This window comes from Hesperophylax consimilis, chromosome 16 (assembly GCF_061612785.1).
Source record: "Hesperophylax consimilis isolate HC1 chromosome 16, BYU_Hcon_1.0, whole genome shotgun sequence".
NCBI lineage: Eukaryota > Metazoa > Arthropoda > Insecta > Trichoptera > Limnephilidae > Hesperophylax > Hesperophylax consimilis.
Window position 1 is genome coordinate 35,158,349 of NC_142851.1, and position 27,939 is coordinate 35,186,287.

The 27,939-nt window shown below is 33.3% G+C and overlaps 1 protein-coding gene across 1 annotated transcript; it reads left to right on the forward strand.

The window, feature by feature from the left end:
- The first annotated feature begins 954 nt into the window (after positions 1 to 954).
- LOC149417129 (lysocardiolipin acyltransferase 1-like) lies at positions 955 to 26,353 on the forward strand. The gene is made up of 8 exons (XM_089640781.1): positions 955 to 1,066; positions 11,283 to 11,414; positions 15,494 to 15,600; positions 17,941 to 18,340; positions 19,158 to 19,354; positions 20,223 to 20,401; positions 21,405 to 21,508; positions 24,848 to 26,353. Exons 2-8 carry the CDS (start codon positions 11,348 to 11,350, stop codon positions 25,111 to 25,113), a joined length of 1,320 nt encoding a protein of 439 aa, XP_089496907.1. The 5' UTR covers positions 955 to 1,066; positions 11,283 to 11,347; the 3' UTR covers positions 25,114 to 26,353.
- The last annotated feature ends 1,586 nt before the right edge of the window (positions 26,354 to 27,939 follow it).

A 27,939-nucleotide genomic window follows, 5' to 3' on the forward strand; every position in this document is an offset into this window, starting at 1 on the left:
CCACTCTCTTCACCCACACCAGATATCTACCCCAACCTGAAATACCTTGTAAAATTTTCGCTTTTACAAGCCTTTGTGGGAGTTATAATTATTTTTCCGTTCGCTTCTCTCTTGTCACTTACTTTAGTTGGGGATGCCGTACTTCTACAAGCTCCGAGGATATTGAGGATTTGTGACTAATATCACAATTTGTCACTAAAGTCTTTTTAAATATCTTTGTAGGTTATCTTCAAATTTAAAAAAATAAATTTATATAATGTTTATTTGCTTGTATGTAAAAATTTTCTTTTTTATTTTGACTACTTCCTTACTCCGTCCCTGTAAGCTTTATAAAAAATTCAAACTGCCCCCCCCTAGCTTGGAAGCTAGCGAAGCCCCTGTTGTAAACTTCTACTTGTACAGCACTAATAAAATAAAGTGAAATCATAATTTAAAAAAAATATATTTATTAAATCGTTTTTTCACTCAGTAGTAAAAAAATCTAAATTAATAATGAGGTTATATTATGCCTCTCAGGTACAAATTTTAAATTTTCAATAATTAATTTCACATAAGCATTATCCGCGCTCGCGAAATCTTAAAAATAAAAATGCCAATTTAAAAAAAACTTAGGTACTTACCTACCGTATTCAAATTTAAAGCATGGCAATACAATAGAATCGCTCGCCATTCAAAATTACCGCGCCGGTTGGCGAGAGAAGGCTCCCAAATCTCTGGACCGGCTGGGAAGCTGTATTGATTTTCCTCCCTTAGTGCAGCATTAGAACACCCTAAGTGCTTCAGGAGCACGCGACAACCCGGTCCGTGCGATAGTAGCGCGTAGTGCACAAATTCGCAAGTTTTGATAAATAGGACAGTCCAGTACCTAGTACAGTGGATAGGGGATAGTGGAGAGTGACTATGGCTTGTATAAGTGGTTGTATGTCCACCCTCGTTTCTTCGGCTGTGGTTTTCTCAGCGAGGAGTGAGTGGCGCCAGCTTCAGTGTAAAGGTGTTTTTAGCTTTTTGTGCTTTCGTTTTGCCATTTAATTTTTAGTTAAAAGTGAACACCGAACCTGCCGCTATGGTTTGTGATAATAATTTACTTTAATAATTCGTCGGTTCATTGATAAAATAATCATTTGAGTTGACGGAGGATGATAAAGAGTGGAGCTTGTTGCTTCGATAGTGGTGGTAGATCTAATGTAACCCGAGTAGTGTCTTTAGTAAACATGTCATGTTTAACTTATTGTTTCAATGACACAAATCAATAATAATTACGTGTAATCGGTTGGTTTAAAACTGAGACGAATCTTCAATACTTATTTTTAACCTCCCGGCGCTCGCGCCCGCGGTGTTTGGACAGCACTTCAAGAATATACAAGCATAACAGAATTATGTTATTATAATATCAGAATTTTTTAATCAAATTCATTCTCTCTGATATTCGTTCGTTATTCATTGATTCGCTAAATAGCGCATGCAAACACGAATACGTCAGTAGTCGGTCGCAAAATGGCAATCATCGAGTTTGTTTAGTAATGTTTTTACCATTGTTATCATCATTAAAAGATCTGCACAAATTGCAACAAAGTCTATCATAAAATTGGTGAAGATGAAAGCGTAACGTTTCTATAATTGTCAATAAATTGTTTCACCGTCATCGATTTTAGTAGTTTATTTAGTAGCTTATTTTTTTAAAGGTTTCCAAGCTTGAAAGATTTTGTGTACCTATTATTATCTCAAGTTTATTTGTCAAAAGTATTTTAATGTTATTTATTAAATTACGTACAATTTTATTAGTGATAACTTATTGAAGCTTATTAACCTCATTATAATATTTGATCACAGATGAAGATAATCTCATTATGAAATAGACAGACACAGGGAATAAAAAAGAGTATTCAATTGGTAGAGTGTCAGTCTCAGTAATAGAGAAACTCAGTCTCAGAGAAACTGGGTTCGAGTCCCAGTTTTGTTGTTCTGGGTCTGTCTGTGTTTCATATTATGTTCATTGAGAGTTGTTGATATTATCTTCGTCAATGATTAAATAAACTTGTGGGTTTAAAATGTCTGTTTTATTGAATTCCACAATTTACGCAATGAAAAGTTTAAATATTCCTACAAGAAATAAGTCAAATTGAAGTGCTGTGTAAACACCGCCGCCCGTGGTATTCCGAAAGCCGCGATTGTCTGGAGGTTAAAATACCTAATTATTACTTCCGTCACTTTTGGCACATTGTGAGGCCAGTTATTTAGTCGGGCGGGGGTCTGCGGCAGGTAGAGGGTAGTGCTAGAGGCTGAGAAGGGGACTGGAGACTAAGGGTATGAGATCAATGACCCATCTTTGCTACCTGGTAGGTACCTGCCGCCTGCGAATCTTCCCCTACAGTGCAAATCTTGTCGAAGGGAATAATTCGCATTTTGGTTCATTCAACAGCTGTTTTACCGGTTTGCGACTGTATTTGCAAGTGAACGCGTGTAAACAGATATAACGTAAACATAAATACACATTTAAAAACAAAATTGATTAGGAATCAAATATCGAGTTACGCGTAATTTCAAAAAGACTGATAATGCCTACCAGGACTATAATATATGTAAGTAAGTAGGTAAACCTAATAAATAATCATAATATAAACAAAAACTATAAAACGTATGCGATTTAAGTCTACAAAATGTACTGAAACAAAAATAACTTAATATCTTGTTAGACAATTGGCAGTTATATAATAACATTATGTAGTCCGGTAGTCATCACCGCTTTGGAGGAATTAGACACAATAATACATTATGTAGTCCGGTAGTCATCACCGCTTTGGAGGAATTAGACACAATAATACATTATGTAGTCCGGTAGTCATCACCGCTTTGGAGGAATTAGACACAATAATACATTATGTAGTCCGGTAGTCATCACCGCTTTGGAGGAATTAGACACAATAATACATTATGTAGTCCGGTAGTCATCACCGCTTTGGAGGAATTAGACAATTACAGAGCTTACAGGGAAGGAACAAGGAAGTAGTCAGAATAAACTAGAAATATTGATGGCGTTGCGAGGGGTTGGCATTGCTAGGGGCCGCAAACCCACAGGAAAACTATAAAACACTATTTTTTTCTATAATTTTATTGAACAGGTTCGGGCACGCAAAAACTTACTGATACAAAATATTACTAATTTATGACACATTTCAAGTGAGCAAAACAAGAATCTCATTCAAGGAAATGGATACATGGAAAACAGCTAAATGTTTTAAAATGTATTTTAATTAAATTTTTTACTTAGTATTCCACACTATAAAATTATTGTCTGAAATTAAAGCCTACTTTTGTAATACTAATCCATAGACTGAAGTTAAAGTCAGGGATGTGCCGTCTGTCTAGTGATGTATTATTTGTAAAAAATGTACGTATTTTATCACATTAAAAAAATCGTTTTGCACAAATCATTACAAAAAACAACCAAAACACTTCCGCGTCTCCGGTGCGATAACTATAAGGATGTACTCGTGTTACCTGTTTTACGGGTTTAAATATAGTTTCCTTTTGATAAAATATTCTTCCACACAAAATCATTGACCAAAGTCTTATTACATCAATGCACAAAATACAAGAATTAGAAAATGAGGAAAACTTGGTTCAATTTTTAAATACATGTACATATTATTGGACCACTTACAAAGAGATTGATATAAAATTATTGGACAGCAATGCGTTTTCCACCATTCAAGTAGGACGTAAAATGTAAAACTACCCTTCCCGCCCGGAGTGTGTTAAGAATCTCTTCAAATTAAGTATTACATTAGCAATATTCATTTATCTCTTTGTAAGTAACATTTTTAAGCAATTAGAAGTTAAGAATAATCGATAAAAATGTGTATGACACAATTTACGTATGCAAATATTCTTATTCATTTGGAAAGGTAAAATAAAAATTAAATGCATAAATAAATATATTTAAAAAAAGTTTCATATTAACTACATAGATATAAAAAATTGCGAAAACCACACATTAGTTTCAATTCCTCAATAACTACGGAGTCTGTGGAACTGTAGATATGGCATCTCAACTGAAGTAAATAAAAAGAGCGAAGGGAATGGAAAATTAGTTACACATCACAAAGGCGACATTTTTACCCCCATATTTTTTTAAATTTTTTTTTTTATTAATATCAATAGCAAAATTTGTACATTATGTAGGTTTAAAGTATAATATAAGTATATTTTTTGTATTTTTTTCACAGTCATCCTCACTAGGGTTTCCTGTTCTGAGGCGGCCTGTAGTTTTTCTTAATTTTTTGTATTTAGTTTTGAATTGTCTTTACATTGTCTTCATAATGTTTGTAAGTTGATTATTACTTTGATCTCTAAGCCATGTTTTGACTTTTGTTTTAAATATACTCATTTCGTTTATTTTTTTGGTTTCATTTGGTAGAGCATTGAACAATTTTATAGCATGGAATTTATTATTTCTCTGTCCAAAGGATGTGTTCAAACTGGGAGTAATCAGGATATTTTCGCTTTTTGCCCTGGTTGTGTATTTATGTTGGGCAGTGGAGTATTCGGATATGTTTTTTTTCAGTTTAAATAAAATATTTTTTGAATATAGTTTCTGTACATTGTAAACATTGAAGTTTTTGAATATTTCTTCTGTCGGAGTTCTAAGCGGAACTTTCAGTATAGTCTTTAATACTCCTTTTTGTGCTATATTGAGCCGCTCTGTGTGAGTGCTCAAGGCAGACCCCCATCCAGTTATTCCGTACTCTATTTGTGATTGACACAAAGCATAGTATACTTTTTTAATATCGTTTATATTGAGGATATTGCGAATGTTTCTAAAGAAGTATATGTACCTGGTTAGTTTTTTTGTAATTACATCTATATGTGAGTTCCAACGGAGATTATCATCAATTTCAATTCCAAGATATTTGATGCTTTTGGAGTGTGCTATAGTGGGACAGAGGCATGATAAGCCTTGATTTTTTTGATAAATTCCTTGGCATGAATGTAATTTGAGATTAAGGTCCTCTGACGGCTGCCCTCTGGCTGTTTTAGAAAATGTCAGATATTTTGTTTTATTGACATTAAGCGTCAGGGAGTTTCTTTTAAGCCAGTTTTGCAGGAGACCAAGTCCGTGTTCAGCTTCTTTGTAGGTATTTATCCAATCCTTTTCTTTAAATAAAATTACTGTGTCATCAGCAAAACTAATGATTTTTCCTCTTGTTTCTAGGTTACAGATATCATTAATGTATATTAAAAATAATATCGGACCTAGTACGCTTCCTTGTGGTACTCCATGGTTGATTAGGAGAGGTTTGCTTTTTCTCTTATTAATTTGGACGCTCTGTGTACGCTCCGTCATATAGCTTTTTAGTAAGTTTAGTGTTGTACATGACATACCAATTTTTGAAAGTTTTGAAAAAAGTATTTTGTGATCTATTGTGTCAAAAGCCTTTTGTAAGTCTATGAAGATTGCCAAAGTTTTTTCTCCACTGTCTAAACTTTTAGTGATCATATCGGTAATTTTTTCTATGGCGTCACTAGTACTTAAGTTCTCCCTAAATCCATACTGAGTTTTTGATAATTTTTTATTGTCTTCTAAGTAGGATAAGAGTTGTTTTTTTAGTATTCTTTCCAATATTTTTGAAAATGTATTTAGTAGGCTTATTGGTCGGTAATTGTTTATGTCATTTTTACATCCTTGTTTAAATATTGGTATAACAATCGCTTTTTTGAGGGCTGTAGGGAATATGCTATTCGTTATAGACATGTTGACTAAGTATGTAAGTGGTTCGATAAGTTCTTTACAGAGATATTTTATTGCGTTGGTTGAGATTGTGTCCTCCCCTGAAGAAATATTTGATTTTAAAGAAGAAATTGTGTTTTTGATATCGTCAGCTGTAATTTGTTTAAAATTGAGCTGATTTCCTTGCTCAGGTGGTTCGTTTATTTGTACATCTTCATTACATTTTGTAACTTGCTTTGCTAGATTTGATCCTATATTTATGAAAAAATTATTGACGTATTCAAGTATTTGGTCAGGATTATCAGCGTATGTCCTGGGAACATTGTTTATATTCAGCACGTCAATTGATGTAACGTTGGCAGATTTAGAACTGGTTATTTCATTTATTATTTGCCACATTTTCCTGGGATTTTGTTTACAATCTACAATTTTTTTCTTATAGTAGGTTTCTTTTGTACACATAATAACTTTTTTGCAAATGTTTCTGTATCTTTTGTAGTATCTTAACATGTGTATATCGTATGGAATTTTTTTAAGTTTCTTGTGTAACTCGTCTCTTTTTCTTATGCAGTTTATAACATTCTGTGTAATCCATGGTTTAATATGTACATTTTTGTGTGAGATTTTCTTAGTAATTTTTGTGGTATTAGATAGTATGTTATTCTGAAGAAGTTCTTTGAAATAATTCCATGCATCATTTGTATTGTTCATACTTTGCAGTTTTTTCCAATCGGTACATTGTAGATTATGTTTAATGATATTCCAGTTGATTTCTGTTTTTTCTGTTGTTAATGGTTTTTTCTTCATTTTATTTGACTTGTTTATTTTTATTGAAAGCATAGTTGTATAATGATCGGTTATAGTTGAATTAAATACAACAGTTTGAGTAATGTCTTTTGTTTTACTCATTATATGGTCTATGCAACTTTCACTGTTGTCCACTTTTCGAGTAGGAACATTTATTAAGCTTTCCAGTCCATGGGATGCTAGCATCTGCAGATATTGAATTCGCTTAGGGTGTCCATTTTCTAAAATATTTATATTTACATCTCCAATAATAAATATGTTTTTCGTTTCTTTAAGAAGGCAGAGTTCCTTGTCTACGGATTTAAGGAATGGGTCGATGTTTCTTGTTGAGGGCGATCGATAGATTGCTAATATAGCTTTTTCTTTACTGATTTTAATTTTTAAACAATTGGCATTAGTGATAATAATTTCTTCAACTTCGGCTTTTATTTCGTTTTTAATGTATATAATTACACCATCGTTTTGTTTTTTGTTATTCAAACTTGAGTAGGTTGTATATCCAGCAATTTCCAATTTCATGTATTTATGATTTATCCAACATTCAGTAAGTATTATTATTTGAAAATTAACTTTTAAATATTTCAATAAAATTTGCAATTCATCAAATTTTTTTCTTATGCTTCTTATGTTTTTGTGTAGTATATTGAAAGAGTTGTTATTTAAATTCGATAGATCATTTGGTTCCGAGGTTAATATAATGTCAGCCATTTTTATATTTTTTTCGTAATCGTTTTTGTGCCCTTTTGTTATACAATATTTTTTATATCATCTACATGTTTTATATAAATTATTTTTTCGGTTGGCATTCTTCGCGTCATTATTTTTCCATCTTTGAACCAAACGTAGGAGTACATTTTTTCATTGGCAGATTTTTTCGTTTTCCAGAGCAGTTCCCTTTGATATGGGCTCAATTCCTCTGCAATATAGATTGGTTCGGTGGAGATATCTTTTATAGCTGCATAATTAATATTTTTCCTTTTAGAAAGAAGATTGTCTCTTGTCTTTTTTTCCGCAAATTCCACTAGCAGTTTCGGTGGCGCATTGTTCCTTCTATCATGTGTCCTTTTTATATCAATTATATCATTGTGCTGGATTTCCATTCCTGCCGCCGCCGCAACTCTTTTTACTATCTCCATCTGCTGCTCTCCATTTTTTTGGGGAATGCCCGCTATTTCTAAGAAATTAGACCGAGATTTGTATTCGAGGTCTGAAATTTTTATTTCAAGTTGTTTAATAATGATATTCTTTTCCTGGTGTTCCTTTTTTATGTTTTCAAAATCATTTTCAATTTTTTTATTTTGTAGAATTGTTATTTCTAGTTTTTTTATTAGTTCATCGTACTGACTACTCATAAAATCAATGCTTTTTTGAGTGTCCTGGGTTTGTTTTTCAATTTTTGATATAATTTCTTTTTTCATGGATTCAATTTTTTTTTCAATAATCTGTATAATTTTATCAATGTTAAATTTTTCTTCGGTTTCCGTTATAACTCCCTTTCCTCTTGCATTTGCCATTTTCTATTTCTTTTTTATTTTTATTTATTTTTTTTTGGTTTATTAATTATATTTTTATTAATGTTGGAACAAAAATGCCCCTAAATATATATTAATTTATGTAAATTGTCTATGGCGAAATAGTTTTGTATTGTCTATGGTTATTGTATGTTTTCACCAAAGTTGATTTTGGGTTACAATGACAATACTCTTTTTGCACTTCAATTTACAAATGTTTAATTTCACTGCCACCGTCACAAATACTGCCACTTTGTCTAGCGTATCACTATATATTGTTTTTTTAAGCGGGTTATGTTATTAGGTTGTTTTATTGACACTATATTGATATTATTTACGGTGCTGTCAAAAACGGCTATTGAGTCAAATCATAGACAACTGATTATGATATTGATATCCCCAATTGTAGTAGCTATGTAGTGTGGATGAAGGGAGTGGAATATGAATGATCGCAACAACAAACACGCAAAGGTGGTGTGAATGAAGGGGCCCCCTCCGACATTGCGGACCTGTTGAAAATTAGATGTATAATTTTCCGAGTCTTGTGTCCTCAATGTGTACCACTTTCATAGCATCATGCCTCCTGTGAAGTTAATGTTAAAAACATAACGGGCGGGCCCCCCACCGCAAAGCCGGAACCCTGGAAACTACATTGGAATATATACAGACATCTTGTATATACTCCGATGTATGAGTATGTGTTTATATTATTGTAATAATTACAGTGTTTAGGTACATGTTTCACTGAAGGAATACAATTGAACTGATAGCGTGATGGCACTGTGGCTGGTGTCACGTGACGTCACTCGTCAGAGTATTTTTCCTTCAGTTATTAATATGTTACGTTTCAGCACGCATAAGGACCGGGCAGGTCGGGGCCATTGCCCAAGGTGCAATATGTAAAGGGCGCATAAATCGGCCAGCAAAGTATTATGATGTAAAGTATGTACACCCGTTTATGCACGGGGTTCGAAAACTCGTAGCACAAGCCGGAAACTGGCTAATCTACATGTCATATGTACTTTTTTTTTCACTTAAAAAAAAAAAATTCTGCAACTCAAGGGTTAAAAACATTTTTAGTCAGGTCTATATATTGTAAAAGACATTAAACAGCTGATATTAACTCTCTACCGACCGATTTTTTCAAGTTGTCTTGAAACTTTCTACTCGATTTACTCGAAAGGAAAAGCTCAAATCCAAAAACATTATCCAACAAAATCGACTCCAAATATGATGCAGATTCATATCAGACGTAAAATTGCCAACTTTAGTTGTTATGATTTTATCACCTGCGGAGCATGCTCTGACATGTGTTTGAAATTTACTATCTCGATTTTAGGACATACAAAAATGCAGATTTAGGTCCAAGTTTCAACAAGGGCGTTGTACTTCGAGAATAATAAGGTTATACTTTGGACATACCTTTAAAAATACAGATTTAGGTCCAAGGTACAAAAATGGCGTTGTACCTCTAGAATAAGGCCTTAAAAATAATAATAAGGGGTAATTTAAATATGCTAATTTAAACCAAAGATTTAGTATCGTTTAATACAATTATAGAATATTTCCGGCTCTGTTCAATAAACCATAGGAAATACATACATAACATTACGTCATTACACTACTGCACGTCTTCCAACTACGCATTATGTCTGATCACGTACGAGCATCGAGCAGTACAGAGTACAGAGGTTTCAAGTGTTGACAGGACCTTTTAGATCTCGGTGTATGTCCCCCTTTTATATATCTTCCTTAAGTAATAGTACCTATTTGCATAATGATTGCAATAACTTTCGTGGTTAACACGACTTTTGCATCAAATGTAGTTGTACGGAAAGCTGTCATTCATAAGTACTGATAAAACAAACCAATCTTTCCACTAAGTATTAGCTATATACTTGTAAATGCTGCAATCGGTCCATATAAAAACGTGTAACTATTAACGAATACCTACATACTAGGTAGAAAACATTTAGAATAACTTCCACTTTGTTTTTTGTTCTTTTTTATAGTACTTTATGGGCAAAAAGCGTTTTAATTGTAACCTCAAAATAATAATATTAAACGGAAATAACATCTATATAAACAGTAATAATTATTATAATAATTTTATCTAGGATCATCTACTTCTTCTGCCGTAATCCACGAATTACATCGTTAAATTGATCGTATACAAATTTTAACATACCTACACATAAGGATGCACGGAGAAAAATGAGTATTACTAATTTACTAAAAATCGCTTCAAATTATTGGTAATTCCGGTTAAAAACTGGATTGCAGCCCGTTTCCTTTCATTAACTTTTAGTAAATTCCTAACATATCGGAAGATGTGTTCATGCACCTGCGTTCGTCTTTGCGAGTATATAATGACGAAATGCGAAAATGTTTTTTGAACACATATTCCTACATCGTGATAATAAATTAGTATTTAATCGTGTTTTTAACCGGATTATGAATAATTTAAAGAGATTATTAATTAATTAGCAATACTCATTTTTCTCTGTTTGCACACATCATTTTAATATTGCCACTAAAACACCCCGTGCTGTACAGATTCTCCTTAAGAAACATTACCACGAAAAACACATTTTGAACCTTCCACAACCGCGTAAATCATTTTCTTCAGCTACCACAAGTTATTTTAAAAATACAGTTTAATAACAGCGGGAGCAACTGTTTCAGTCTCCGGATAAGCAACATAATGCTGCTCGTTGTAATTCGACTCATTCCACCATTGTAAGAGAACAACTTCAAGGAAAAACCTTCTATTAAATGTATCGGAATAGGAACCGAGAAGGTCGGTCAAGAGTTATGTCAGTCGTCTGAAGTCCATTTGAACAATATAATTACGTAAATACGTTGCTCAGGCAAAGCAAATCGTCCGCTCTTTAGTCCGACGGGGAGTTGTAATAATTCCTCGGGGAAACCCCACCAGTGATGCGAGCCTCCGGTGTAGCGGACATTAGTAGCTTACCGGCAGCTTTACTTTGCTTAGCTTACTGCGGATGTCGGGCACGTATTCCAATAAGGCTTCTCGGCTTGTCGACTTATCCCTCTGTGACGTAAACCAACCGAGAACCAATTTGTATATTTTATATTGAAAATGTGTTAGTATTTTCAGTACGATTTGGTGGAATACGCTTGCCTTAACACTCCCCATTAATTTAATAAATGTTCTTTTTTATCAATATTATTGTGTTTGAGTTAATAGTGTTTTTTATTTAATGTTTCAGTTTTCATTCTTTTGTTCTTTTTTTTGTTGATTTCTTATAAAACACCGTTAAAGACATAAAACAAGATGGGAGTTGTGGATGTGTGCAAGGGACTGACGTTTTGCACCCTATGGTACTGCAGCATATTATTTGGTAAGTTTATAATATGTATTAATATTCATATTTCTTTTGACAATTTATAAAATAAATTTATATCATTAAAATAAATTAATCGAATAATTGGTATGTTTTTGTATGTCTTGTGCATGTTTTTAAAATAATCTAGGTATAGAAGAAGAAAGTAAATTTTTTCTGCGGCGTTTCTGTAAAGCGAATAAAAATACATACAAATTTACATAAAATACCAAATTAAATGGACAGTTAAAATCTGAGACTGAAAACAATTAAAAAGAGTATTATCAATCACAGAATATAGATACAAATTGTATGGGAATATTATTAAGGGTGAGACATGCGTTATTTGTGATTATTTTGTAAATCCATAAAAATCTCATTACTTTATATTTACACGGAGAAAACTTACGGAGAAAAATATTGCAAATATAAAATAATAACAAGATAAAATCAGCTGCATGAACACGTGTTCCGATATATTATGAAAGTACTAATAATGTATCAGTATCAGTAATAATATAATAAGTAATGCTCACTTATTTATTTCAGTATATTTAGGAAACATACATAATGTGGTGTAAGTTTTTTTTTTTTTTTTTGGAGTTAGCGCAACACGGCATAACACCCCAAAAACAAACAACAAAAATACATAATGTGAATTAATTTTGCATTTAAGATGTTGATTATAAAATAAACCAGTTATGTTCTATTTAATGTTATAAGCGAAAGAAAAAAATATGATAAGGGTAGACGAATAATAAAAAATAATTGTTTTGGTAAAGTATATTGTAAGGTTAATTTGATTTAAAAATTTTTAAGGGTACACAGAATTCCGTCATTTCGAATGTATGCCAAATATGGTAGTTCAAGTGTAAAAGGTTTATTGAATGGTTTTGTGATGCGTAGAATAAAGACCATGTGTTCAACACAGCAATTTAGAGTCAAGTAATACTCCAAGGTCTCTGATTTTTTCAACTCGTTTAAGAGGAATGTAGTTCAGGTGGTAAGTATAGATGATTGGGTGATTTTTACATGAAACTGTTATCGCATTACATTTATTTAAGTTTAGCTATAATTGATTTTCTATGCAATATTCATTAATTTTACTATGTTCTTATAATGTTTTACAATATACTGAGCATATATTTTCATATGGTCAGCGTAAAGAATGATATCAGAACGACTGATGACATCTTTGATGTCATTAAAGTAAAAAGTAAAGTGTAGGGGCCCTAAATGGGAACCTTGAGATACCCTCGAGGAAATGCTTACTATCTGTGACATGTAACCTCCTAGGGCAACAACTCGACTTTTTTTAATGTAAGATGAGAACTATCTGAGGAGATTTTTCACTTATGAAAAATTTTTTCGAGTTTATTTCAGAGTATATTATGATTCACCTTTTCGAAAGCATTAGAAAAATCAGTATGTATAGAGTCAACCTGCTTCTTTTTGTCTATAGAATTAAGAACAGAATCGGCGAACTGCCCTTAGTTTGATTCAACAAATCTGTCTTGAAAAAAACCGTGTTGTTGGGGGTTGATTTTTTCCATGACTTTAGTTTACTTGGGACGCAAAGTTTAAATATAGGCCTATAATTCCCCATATCGTTTTTATCCCCGTTCTTAAAAATAGGTGTAACAAAAGCGTTTTCCAAATAGTATGAAATTCATCTTTTTTGACAGAAAGTGTAAACAGTAATGTGATAGGGATAAGAAGTTGTTCTGCACAATTAAATAAAAAGTGGATGTAATTTAACACCTCCAGCGCTTTTTTTCGTGACAATATTTTTCAGATAAACTAAAGGTGTAATTAATATTAATCTTATTCAGATTTTCTTCGCGTACTTCATTTTTTGTAATAAATAAAGAAATTTGAATCATTTTTCCACTTATTTTATTTTTTACCGTTACTTGTTTCAGCTTATCATAGCCATCTTTATGCTAGTACAATCATTCATTAGACTATGGTTTATATTCACAACATTTAGGGGATGGAGACCCCTAAGGAATAGTTGTACCAGCCTGAAGATGGCCACAATAAGCTGAAACCGGTAACAGTAAAAAATAAAGTAAGAAATTGTTTCATTATGTCGTTATAATGGAATTCCAGCACGAATTGTCAGAAAAAATAGAAATAGTTATTTTTTCTAGTAATTATTGTAAAACTCGGTTCCACTTCTAACGACACTAACAAGAAGGTAGATATTGTGGATGAAAATATAATTGTGATATTTTAGAAGATTCAGATATTACAGTTGGAAACAAATCTAAATAATGTATAAATAATTATCAATTTAATATTATTTACCTATAAGGAAATAATCAACCAACAAAAATTTTACAGGGTGTCCGGTATGTGGTAAATAACCTTTCAACTGTGGATAGGGGACCCGAGGGCCCCGTCCGGCCGTTCCGATAATGTTTAGTAAAAGTCACACGTTTTTATAGTTAACGGCACTTTGAGATTTTCAAAAATTGATACCCCAGCTTACTCGCTTCGATGCCATGAAGGAATTTGTAGGTTTTGTTTTTTTTTTTAATAGTACTCTTCTTGAATATTAGTGCTATCAGAAGTACAAAATAAATCTTAGCTGATTTTAATAAAAAAAAATATTTTCTGACAATTGCTACTTATCCAAATGAATAGTAGTAATCTTTGTTCCTAAAAAATGAAAAGCACGTAAAATACAATATTAGTAATTACTCAAATAAATAAAATAGATAAAAAGATTGAGCAATTTTATAAAATCATTTGTGACGTAAGCACTGAAGAGAGTGAGTAGTTTTATAAAATCATTTGTGACGTTAGCACCGAAGAGAGAGAGAGCAGTTTTATAAAATTTAAAAAAGTTTAATTAAACTTGGGCACTTTTATTAATAACTAGCGCAGACTCGTGAAAAATCCCAGGATATTATAATTGTAGGATTTGTGAAGCTGAAAGGTTGAAAAATATATTTGCTTCTGTATCATTCAAAAACAAACATTGTCAATTTTAGAGACGATCAGAAATTTACCATTCGAATGAACACCATTAGCAATCTTGAAAAATTGCGATATTTGCCAAAATTTAAACAAAATAAAAACGCACTTCAAACATTGAATTAATATTTTATTAATCAAAATAAAATAATTTTGGTACATACTTTAATGCTTGGTACGAGTTGTTCTCAAAATCAGTTCCAATTTTGAAATTGAAACCTTAATCAAAAGAAAATCCAACTTATGTAGTACATTGAACCGGAGTTCAGTTTCCGAATGGCCTTGGAATCCCCCATTCCACTTGGAACTACACATCCACAAACTTTCGGACACCTGAAGAAGCGGTCGATAAAATAATTAGTGTGTGGAGAAAGCTTACTGATCTAAAATACCATTAATTTATTAAAAATCTGCTCAAATTATTCATATTCCTGTTAAAAATGGGACTGCAGGCCTTAAACGAATGAATCCTAACAAACAAACACGAATATGTTGTTAGGATGTCGGAACTCGTGTTCATAAAAATTCTAATACTAATATTGTAATATTCTAACATTTCGTCATAATTAGAGACACCCATTCATAGCTTTAATTTTTAAGAAATGTAACAATCATTATTGAAAAAATAGCTTTTATAGCTTTAATTTAGCGTTTTCATAGCGTTTATAGCTAAATAGAATAACGTCAAGGAAAGGAAGTCGGCAAGAGGGGGAAAAACAATTAAATTAGCAAAATAACTTGAAACATGTTTATTGTATTATTGATTGAAACTCAACATGGCACATGTTTCTACAGTAGATTGTGTCAAGTTCGTTCTACGATCTGTCAATACAAAATTATAGCGACTAAAAAATCTTTTTTATTATCGCTAAAAACACCATTTATCGCTTTAATTCGCGAAAATATCGTTAATCCTATGAATGGGTGTCTCTAGTCATAATATTTTTCAGGAAAATGACACCTGTTTGAAGACGTGTTCCGATATATTCTGAATGGACTAATATTTTATAGTGAAATGGATTGCAATCACGTTTTTAACAGGATTTCAACAAATCACCCTCAATCAAATGAAATAGTTGCTTGAAATGACTGACAGTGCTTGTGGTTGTGTTTAGGTTTCATGTTGCTGTACTGCCCGCTGCTGCCGCTTCTCTTCATCAGCAACCACGCCTTCAGGACCTGCACCGATATGATATTCTCCTTCTGGGAATACTACCCCACCGTGAGTTCACTTACTTCAATGGGGAGATCCGCGCAACTTGGCGCTGCTAATAACTTTATAACCGTAACCTAACCTAACCTAACCTAACCTACGTGATGTGTCGATGGTGAAAGGTATAAGCAGAATGCATTACAATCAGTACTATATGGATACTTGAGAAGTTAGTTATTTATCAGTTATAAGGAGGCTATAATTAGTGTACGATAGTGCATATATTAATTTCCTGAAACATAATATTCACGCTTCCATTTCAACTAGGAGTAATAATTTTAAAATGATAATTTTTTTATCTTCAATTTACCTACCCTTAATTGGGGTAAGTTGACGAGTTGAATTTAATGACACGAGTAGGTTCCATGAAATTTAAGATCAAAACATCAATCCTTAGAAAATTTTTAAAAACATAATACGCAAACATTTATTGAAGAAAGTGTTGTTGAAAATTATTAACTATTCAAAATTATGTCAACTTAACATGTCATTTTTCCCGTGCGTGTTGTTAATTTTAGTACCTAAATGTATAAAATTTAAATTTTGCAATGATTAGCGTAAAGACATATGTTATTCTGTAAACAAATGTTCATAATTTGAAAGTTTATATGTATGGCAGTATTCCTAAAATTATTTAATTTAATAAAATTCAAGACGACACTCCCTAGACACGTGTTATTCTCAATTATGGAGGTATTAATTAACAGCTTTAAATATATATATTACATATTTAGCAGTATGCAGATCATATGAAATAACAATCTGTTGTACCTACTCCGTCATTGGACGGTTGGTATATGTACTTTGGTTTTACTTGGTAATTCTCTTACTGTTAACCCTCTGTCTGCTGTGAACGTACTGATGATTTTACTTACTTCTATCACATTGTATCATTTGTTATCACTCTGTTAATAAAAAATTAATAAATAAAAAATAAAAACAGAAAATTACGAACCTCGATTCATGTGCTCGGCCAGCAAGCTACTGGACTCGGCCAGCAAGCTACAAACGATAGAGTATGGATAGTGTGTGGATAGTGTGTGTATAGTGTGTGTATAGTTTGTGAATAGTGTGTGTATAGTTTGTGGATAGTGTGTGGATAGTGTGTGTATAGTGTGTGTATAGTTTGTGAATAGTGTGTGTATAGTTTGTGGATAGTGTGTGGATAGTGTGTGGATAGTTTGTGGATAATAAATATAATAAATAGAAAAAAAAACAGAAAAATACGAACCTCGATTCATGCGCAATTGACTCGGCCAGCAAGCTACAAATGATAGTGTATGGATAGTGTGTGTATAGTTTGTGGATAGTATGTGGATTTGTGGATAGTGTGTGTATAGTTTGTGGATAGTGTGTGGATAGTGTGTGGATAGTGTGTGGATAGTATGTGGATAGTGTGTGGATAGTGTGTGAATAGTGTATGTATAGTTTGTGGATAGTGTGTGGATACTATGTAAATTGGGTGTGTATAGTTTGTGGATAGTGTGTGGATACTATGTGGATAGTGTGTGTATAGTTTGTGGATAGTGTGTGTATCATGCGTGGAACGCTGGCTTCGTAGACGAGCAGCGTAATATTTTCCGTCTCTTTTGTCCATATATTTTGATTTTACTCGTAAAACAAGGAACGTATAAACAGGAAAACATTTCCGCAAACCGAGCCGCGAATTATGCGAAAAGAACGAGGTAACCGATTGTGTCCTGTTTATACGTAGCATTAGACGATTCGCCAACTTAAGCGGATCTCTCCTACTACCTGTCTCTATCAATCTACCTTTATTGCCGGCGCAAGTCTCCGGGGAATTATATCACCTGACATTGACATGCTATTTCTTGTATCATATATTACTACAAATTGATTAGAACCTTTAGGTATCGAGTGATATTGAAAGTTTCGTAGGTTTCGTGTATTGCAGTTATGTAAATTGATTCGCTCAAGTCTAGTAAATTTATGTTCGGCTATTTGAAATTCCTACCTACCAGTAGTTCCAGTACGAATGTTAAAAAAGTTCTACCCTACCGTGTGGCCGAATAGTCGCATTTATTTCACGTTCACGAGAGAATAAAAAGGGAATTTTACCGCTTAGTTTTGATAATAAAACAATTTAAATAAATGTTTACCATTTTCGGCTAATTTTATCGAATCACTTAAGTGGGCATAGTGTCAATCACTGTACCTTTAGCTATATGTTGTTCATTAAAAACATATCATAAAGTTATGGTTCAATATAATCGATTGAAGGTAATTAATTAAATATTACGCAACTATTTATTGCTTTGTAATTTGGTGTGTAGGACCAAACCCTCACGCAGCATGCTTTTCAGTACCAATAATTCGTTATTGTTTCAGGCACTGCTTCAACTTTTTTTCGGAACCAAGATCTTCGTCCACGGGGACTATCTGGACCCTGAAGACACCGCCCTGGTGGTCATGAATCACAGGACCCGCGTGGACTGGAACTATCTGTGGCTGTGCATGTTCCACGCAACCAAGAGGGCGCCCAGAGAGTCCTGGCCCGAGGGCGACAGGGACCGCAACCACGTTGGTACTTACGACGCTCTCCAAAATGGCGGACTCTCCTACCAAAATGGCGGCTACAATGTCAACAAGATCGTCTGCAACGGGAAGACTAAATCCAAGGGCGCCGAGAAGAAGAATTCTGGCGACTGGAGCGTGTTGTCAGAGTTCTCTCATAAGATGAAGATGAAATATGTGCTGAAGGATGAGATTAGACACATTCCAGGACCAGGTACCTACTAAATAACTATAATGAGAGTGTTTTGTTAATAGAGTTGTACAATAACGTATGTTCTGATGAATGTTCGATGCGAACGACCATAAATGACCGGTTGCGTGTTAGTGACGTCTCTTCCATTTTTAACCATTCTACCAACTATGTATTATACCATATAATAATGTTTATATTCCATTGGTAGAAATCTACCAACAAAACACGAACATGATAGTCATCAAACTCATCAGTCACAAATCATCATCCGCTGGGGTAGGCAGTGATATTGGAAACCCAAACAGTTCGGTCTCGACACACACTCCTTGCTTCAGTTACATTCATATCCTTCTGTTATGCTGACTCTTTACTCGTGGGTTGTTAGACTTAGTATTTAGTTTTTTAGATGAGATGAACCAAATGTTCACTGATTGTGCCATGTCTTCTTCTACGATTCACATTCACATCATATATTCTCCTTACACACCTTTCTTCATTCACCCGATCTACATGCCCAAACCATCTAAACATTCCTTTTTTAATCTTCCTAATTACGTTTAAATCAGCTTTGCATTCACTTCGGATCTCCACATTTTTCACACAGGGCCTCAGGAATCTCATTTCTATAGCATTCAGTCTACTTTCATCCTTCCTCTGCAAGGTCCATATCTCACTGCTATACTTCAGGGTTGGTATCAGCACTCTGTGTGGACTGATAGCTTCGTTTCTTTGGACAATTTTTTGTAAGCGCCACTAGTCTTCCAAAGGTAGTAAAAAAATCAGGTACCTTTGTTGTAACTGATCAACTTCCTGTAATCGCAGCAACCTTCTGTTCCAGGCTGGGTGATGCAGCTGAACTGTTTCATCTACATAAAGCGCAACTGGGAGAGCGACGAGGCAGAAATAAAGGAGGTGACGGAATACCTGGAGGAAATGGATTACAAGTATCAGCTGCTCATCTTCCCTGAGGGAACGGACCTCACCGACTCTACCGTGAAGAAGAGTGACTCTTTCGCCAAAAAGAACAATATGCCGGTAGGATTAAATTAAAACACAGATGAATTTGTTGGGTTTCTTTTACCAATTTAATGCAAAGAAATCCGTAGCAGATATTTGATATTTGTGACGTGTGTCGTGGGCCGACACATCCGTTGTAAAAAATGCTCCTAGCATATTCAAATAATTTATTTAATTCGCTTGACAAGGATATAATATGTCATAATATTATTCCATGCAGTTTGTTGTTTCGTCACTTGCAAACATATTTATTTTATCTATCTCAAATGTCGTAATTCCGATTTTCAAAGGTCATACTCGTACTATATTTATTTACAGTTAAGTCACATACGACTAATTTTTTTTGTAAAGATATTTCTTCAATATTATAATACTAGCTGAAGTCTATGTAGAGTTTTTCAAAATCTAATCTTCCCCTTGTTTTGAAGGTCAGGTGTGCAAAATTTCATCAGTCTCAAAATAAATCTGCAGATCTGTATAAAAATTCAATCCACCCCACCCGCCGAGTGTCCGCGAGCCCGCCCGGCACGGACACATTTTTTGTAACATCAGAAAGAAAAAATATTTCCTGAATATAAGTAGCTATCCTGAGAAAACTGCAAAAAATATATATTTTTATAAATGCATAAACATCTTATTTGGTAAGACGGTTGAATTTACAAAAACATAATTTTGCAAAAAAGCATTCCAGGGTCATAATTTTTTTTTCTGTGGGTTTTAAAATTCCCGGCAATCATTGTGGGTAGGTATTTTGCAATAGTTTTACAATCCACATCTGCATTTTTGTAGTTCACCTTGTTCAATCAAAGTGAAAAAAAATAGGGACCAAAATCGGATCCCTGGGGAAATCCGAACTTTATCATTAAGTGGTTTTATGTTTTGCCAGTTGTACCGCCAAGTGCTGCATCCCCGGGTCCGCGGTTTCTCGCACCTGACACGCGCCATGGGTCGCAGTCTGTCCGCGGTGTACGACATCACCATCGCCTATGGGGGCTGCGACGGCTGTCAGCTCCGAGACCTCATCGTGGGGAACTTCCCCCCTGAAGTACATTTCTGCATCAAGCGGTAAGCTTATCTTTTCAACGGTGGGTTTCGACCGTTCAGAGTCACCAATTTACTGGCTCCGAGCATTTAGAACTCCTTGTATCTCCATCTACCTGGATGGTGAATTTTAGTCAAGCTTAAATTTCTGAAACTGATCAGTTTTTTTTTTGTTTTGCATGCATGTGTATTTTTCAGACACTCATTACCATGTTAATAATTGTGCTACAGGCTACAAGTACCTACATTTTGTTGGGATATTCACAATCACTCAGAGCTCTAAATGGCAATTTGCAAATTATTTAATAAAATTTGATCATACATTTGAATAAAGAGGTTTAAATTAAAAATAAAATATTTCAAATATAAGAGGTTAGGAAAAGTATCAATAATAAGTATTAATGAAAAACTAACGAATATGTAATTCACTAATTAACTCCTCCCACTCCTACACCTACCACTTCTTCACCAATTCCTTAGCCGGTTTAGGTTTGTCCCCTCCTCGTTTTTTTTAACTATTAACTTAAGTATGAACTAACTGAAATGTACCCGGCGTTTCTCGACTTTTCTCCACTAAATATAAATATAATATGCATGCTCTATATACCTATATGTAATAAATATAAATATAATATGCATGCTCTATATACCTATATGTAATAAATATAATTATAATATGCATGCTCTATATACCTATATGTAATAAATATAAATATAATATGCATGCTCTATATACCTATATGTAATAAATATGAAATAAACTTTCCGGAAGAAATTTTCTGAATGATAGTGAAAACCCTATCAATATCCGTTGCGTAGTTGAGAAGAACTTAGCGCATAAATAGCGACTTTATTTTAGTATAATAGAGATAACAACTTACCTTAAGGAGGCCAAGGCGCGAAATGGGCTGTAGCGCCATTGAAGAAGAAGAAGAAGAGATAACAACTCATCCTTATGAAGAGAATATTGATTGTTCTGTAGATTTAGTTAACACTTTTATCACATTATCGAATATTTCCTCACCAGATATGCAGCCAGTTCTCTACCCAAAGATGAACTATCCCTTGGAAACTGGTTGAATGAAAGGTGGAGGTGCAAGGAAGAACAACTCAAGGACTTCTATAAGCATGGTGGGTTCAATAAGTCTTGTAATTTTGTGATGATTTTGGTCTGCAAGAAATAATTTCGTGCGGTAAGCTGTAAATAATGATTTTGTGCTGTAAGCTGTAAGAAATAATATTCTTCTATAAGCTGTAAGGAATGATTTTGTGTTGTAAGCTGTAAGGAATGATTTTGTGTTGTAGCTGTAAGGAATGATTTCGTGCTGTAAGCTGTAAGGATTTTGTGAATTATTGGGACATAGAATGTGGTCGAATCTTATTGTACTCGGAATAGAAGAATAATTGTAATTTTTGTATTTTTTATATGATTTAAGATTTTCACGGCCAAAAGTATTTTTGTTATTTGTTTTTGGGGTATTATGCCGTGTTGCGCTAACTCCTTCTTTAGCCAACGTTTCGGACAGCATTTCTGATGATTTCATGATGATGGACACTGCAATGTTGTTTGAAACGTTGGCTAAAGAAGGAGTTAGCGCAACACGGCATAATACCCCAAAAACAAATAAATAAAAAAGTATTTTTTGTTTAAAAATATCTGCATTTTGACGCCGCCGATAATTTGATGACTTCCTTTATATGCAGATGTTAGTAGAATTGCCTATATTTAGGCGCCCTGTCGTTCTCAATAGCATCTGTTCAGATTTTCTCAGTCATAATGCACTATAATTATATATTTGAAAGCAATTATATTGTGGCTTACCATGGTAAGAATGAAACAAAACATCATTATTCATTTCAAACCGCTGTAATTATTTATCCGCCAAGCGGTTTCGAGAGGACAAACCGAAGTTAACTTTTGGAAAGTTGTGTTTAAATTAATTATTCTCAGAAGAACAACTTAAATACTTTTACAAACACGGTGGTTTAGTTGTCTAATTAAAACTTGTAATTTGGCGATGATTCTTTGCTGCAAAGGATTTATTGTGAATTTATTAGGGGATGTGCAATCCAATATTATTCTACATTATTTATAGTGTACACAGCAGACAGAAGCTTAGCAAAAAATATTACAAATATATATATAAAGAATATTTACCAACCGTCTAATGTTGGTGTACATCAACAGAAAATAATACAAAAATATTTATTTATTTATTTATTTACACATATACGGCACAACACGTGCCATTAACATAATTGACATACTTATAATAGTACAACAACATGAAGAATAACAGTATAAATGTTAGTAAAATTTAAGAAAATAGGTAAAAAGTAAGGTAATAAGTAGTGTATAAAAACTATAATGTATAAAAGTAAATTGTAAAGTGAATAGTTTAAAATATAAAGTATTAAAGTACAAACCATAATTTATTAGGAAAAAGTAAAAATAAAAATAAAAATTTAAAGATTGAAATAAAACAATAAAATGTACCAATAAGATACCTATCTCAAGGTACCGACAATGATTTAAATATAAAAAGTAATAAATCCTGGATTATGTTAACCGAAATGATAAATTTTACAAGTACTTATGATTACAAGTGCATTAATAGTTTTAGAAGTACTGGTAGGCATATTATGTTTACATGATGTATTTACGTGGTACTAGCAAACAAATTTAGTTTAACGCATCTTTTGTATGAAGACAGATTACCGGCAGCGTGATCAATATTAGCATATTCATTGCCTAAAATATGCAAGCGATTTATGGTTGAGTTTTGTTCTGCGTTCGTCATAGTATTGTCACAGTGGAAAGGTGTTTTGAGTCGAGTCGGTCTACTAGGTACATGGTAATTTATTAATGAGACCAATTCAGGGGAGTCAAACCAGTTATTGTTTATTTTAAATAAAAAAATAAGATCATTGAGTATTCTTCTATCTTTTAACGATAAGAGTCTCATTTTTTGTAATAAAGATTCATAGTTTATGTCAACCGCGGGAATACCTAATTTGAAATTAATTGATCTGAGAAATTTGCGTTGGATTCTTTCAATGGAGTTTGCATGGCTTTTGTAGAAAGGGTTCCATATGGGGGAATTGTATTCTAAATGACTCCTAACCAGAGTTGTATATAGTATTTTAAATGTTTGGATATTTTTAAAATCTTTACAAATTCTTACAATGAAGCCCAGAATTTTCATTGCTTTACCCGTTATTATATCAATGTGATTGGTAAATAGTAGTTTAGAGTCGAAGGTTATTCCAAGGTCCCTTATTACAGGTACTGAAAATAAACTGTGATTGTTAAAAGAGTAACTATATTTGATAGGGTTTTATTAAAAAATAACAAAAAACGTTTGGGTCCAATGAAGTTAGCAACCAACCTTTTGAACATCACATAATAGAAGAATAATTGAGGATGTTTACACATGTTTCTATCATGCTACGTAGGTATAAAGAATATAAAAAAAATCATTTTCATATTATTTCATTTTTTCAATCTTTGGGATGGATTTGATTGATGTTTTCAATATTTCGGTAAATCTTAACGTGGTATCAAAATAAAAAAAATCTCAAAAATATATTTCATTTAAGAATAGGCATTTGTTATTTAATCACCACATAAAAGTAATCACAGTTTATAAATTTGATATTGCTCTCCTGACAAGTTGTTGTTTTTGACTTGTACTCTTTATGATAGATTTTTCATCATTGCAGTTTTTCATGTAAATGCAGATATTTAAGATTGCTTATGTTATAATATATTTGCTTAGGTCTAAACGTAAGCTTTAGGGCGCATAGTTTACACCTTACAAAGCATTATACCTTCATTAGCAAAACATTAGCTTCAAACCTCATTGTGATATTTGATAACCGATAAAATATGAAACAGAAAAAGATATTTAAACAAATATCAATGATATATAAAACAGAAAAAGATACTGAAACAAATATTAATGAAATATTAAACAGAAAAAATACTGAAACAAATATCAATGAAATATTAAATAGAAAAAGATATGAACAGATGCTGACCTTGAACGCGATGATATTAATAAGTAAAATAATAAACAACCACATTTGTTTAGCTCGCAATCGGTTCAGGAAGGACTAAAAACTGAATATAATAATTTACAATATAAAAGGAAATCGGAAATAATAATAAAACAGAATCATCATACTTCTTATGTTCGCTAAACCTCGATGACTCTTCACTCTTTTCTCTCAATTTATTCATTCAGGTATATTTGCGGTACGATGTAAGACAACCATTCATAATTGAAATGTTGCTTGGAATGGCTTTAGCCGTGTTTGGTCGCCAGATCGGAATACCCAGGTACTTTCCACCTTCCCCTCCCCACTGCCTTCAGCCTTACAACATACTGGCTCCAGTACGATGAACATAAAAAACTTGTTTATTTTTTCTTGAACCTGCCCTAATCAAGTTTAATGGCTTATTTAAAGGGAGGTTCGTGGACGCCTCCAACCGACTCGAGCACTTGGAGCGCGGCGTGCTAATCTCCGCGTTGTTCTTCTGGACCCTCCTCGTCGTGTCGTGCCCCGTGCTCCTCGTGCTCTTCGCGCCCGTCCGCCTCGCCGTGCTGCTCTGGTGCGTGTTCTTCGTGCTGCTCAGCCTGTTCAGCCGCGGCTTCCACCACTTCGAGATGGGCTGCTTTAACCTCAAGAAGCTACTCAGGACTCTATTCCGGCGGAGCGACAAGATCAAATGAAACAAACGCTTGGATTTCACTACAGTTATGTGAATTGCTATTTCTTGTAGGGACACGATACATTATGGTAAAATGGGCTAGTGATAATGTACCTACAGTCTGCAGTCCCTTGAGTAACAATTGAGACCCCGCTGTCTAGGGCCCTCGAATAAGCGAGAAAAAGGAAAAGAAAACCAAAATCAATCCATAAAAAAGATTCATAAATCGTGGATAGATGGCGCCACTAGGTCCATTTTTAAAATTCTCTCCACTGAAATCATAAAAAATCTCTCCACCAACTACTTCAACTGATTAAAAATTTTTCGACATTTGTTCTAATCAGGATTTGCAACCATTTTGTGTTCAAATTTTATTAGTTCAGTGCCAGACTCTTTGCCACGTAAATCCGCCCTACAAGCCTAGCGACTTTGATTTTGTAAGCCATTGTAAGTCATTGTATAGATACCCGATTGAGAAATTGTTATATTTTCAATTCTGAGATACCAGATTTCATTATTTTGGCTTTCGCCACCAATTTTGTAAGAAATCTATAGGTAAATTATGTGTGTAGTGATGTAATTTTGTGTGTTATCTTTAATTCAATTTTTCGAATAGGTACTACTATAATTTCAGAGGAATATTGGGAAAATATGAATTGGATTTGTTTGTTGAATGATTGTATAAGTATGTAGTCGGAAGACTTAACATTTTAGAGGGTTTTTATATGAAATTGGAGGTAAAATTAATCAAACAAGGCTGTTAACTATTTGTTGATGTGGTTGGCGATTTTAAATATAAAATCTAAGAGTTGGCTGTGATAAACATACTTCAGAAGCTGAAATTTTCACGTTTCGTGGATCTTAATTTTGAGTGATATTTATTTTGCTGTATTTAAGCCCACTATTATTAGGTATTAAGGTGATTTGGTAATACCATTTCAATTCTGTAATCTATAATTAATATAAAAATACAAAATGTATTTGTGCGGCTTGTAGATAAAGGTTGAATGGAGAAAAACGAATATTGCTAATTTATTAAGAATATCTTAAAATTATTTGTAATCCGGTAAAAAACGAGATTGCAGGTTCTTAACGAATAGATTAATAAGTTACCCGAATGACGATGTTGTAACACGTGTTCATAAGTGTAACGTATGTTAACTCTACATACTCAATAATAACAATGCTTGTATTATAATATTTATTTGAAAGAAGACTATCACGGTTCTGGACTGAGAGAGCTCATTCCCGCTCATACGATCTCTTATATACGTCTCGTACTCGCTGTCTCGCTCTCATGCTGTCCCCCTTACACACATACACCACACCCCCACACTTAAATCATAATTACATCTTTTTATTTTTACAAATTTATATAAGCCAAATATATTTAATTATTTCCATTATGTATTTAATTTCCAATTTATATGTAATTATGTATGTTCTTGACTCTTCATTCGGTGTAGCATGGGCGTTGTCCTCGAGGGCGTAACCTCCCCTCCCATGGTGTAGGCGACCTGCAAAAATCAGAGGAATTAGGAAACTTGGTCATGTCCACGTCCGAGAGTGGACCCAGGTCCAGCAAATCATCAGACCTGTCACTCTCCCCCCACCTAACCTTCCTCTCTGAAATTTGATCATGGTGGCGTTTCCACACTTGTCCTGTAGACATAATTTTTACTAAATAAACCCTATTCCCCAATCTTTTATAAATTTCTCCTAAAATCCATTTGTTTTTATCACTTCTCAAATCCCTGGTTAAAACTTTAGATCCAACATCAAAGTACTTTTTAATTTTTTTTCCTCTATAATACTTTTTTTGTTTTTGCTGACTCAATAACATCTTATCTTTAATCGTGTTATCAATCCCTTTAAAACCTTGACCTTCAACATTATCTAATATTGGAATGATTGTATTAAAAATTGATCTAATTTTCCTTCCCAAAATTAATTTACTAGGTTCAATCCCCGTAGACATAGAAGGCGTATTCCTAATATCAACCAAAAATGTTAAAAGTTTATCCTCAAAATCAGCAGGCAATTTATTATTTATCATAATTTTTTTAAAAAAATTCTTTACCGTTCTAACCCCATTTTCGGCAAGTCCGTTAGAAGCTGGATGGTTGACAGGAGATGTCAACGATTTAATATTAAAATTATGACAAAATTCCTTAAAAACTGTTGAAGTGAACGCTGTACCATTGTCACTTACTATCTGCTCCGGAATTCCGAAATTAGAAAATAATCTTTTCAAAACTTTTATTGTACAAAACGAATCTACTTTATTTACGATGTGACAGTCTATCCATTTTGTAGTTGCATCAACGATTATCAAAAAATTGTAACCACCAAAAGGTCCCATGAAATCAATATGCAATCTATTCCATATTAATCCACTGATTGGCCACGGCTGTAACTAAACTTTACATGGAGTGGGTAAACACTCCAAGCATCGAACGCACTGCTTCACAGTTGCTTCTACCTCTGAGTTCATTCCTAACCAAAAAAAATAATTTCGAGCAAGATTTTTAGATTTAACAATACCTAAATGCGATTGATGTATGAAATTCAATATGATTTCCCTTAATTCCCTCGGAACCACAAATTTATTATTATAAAATAAACACGAGTCATAAGTCGATAATTTATTTCTAAAATACCAGAATTTTAACAAGTCATCCTTTAAAAACTTTTTATCCGGCCAACCATTGATTACGAACCCAGTAATGCTTGCTATGTTTACATCTTTAATCGAAAACTGCTTCATCGTTTCTTTTGAAATTGTCGTTTCCGCCTCAATTATATTTAAAAAATCCGATTCAATCTTATCAACGTTCAGACTACCAAT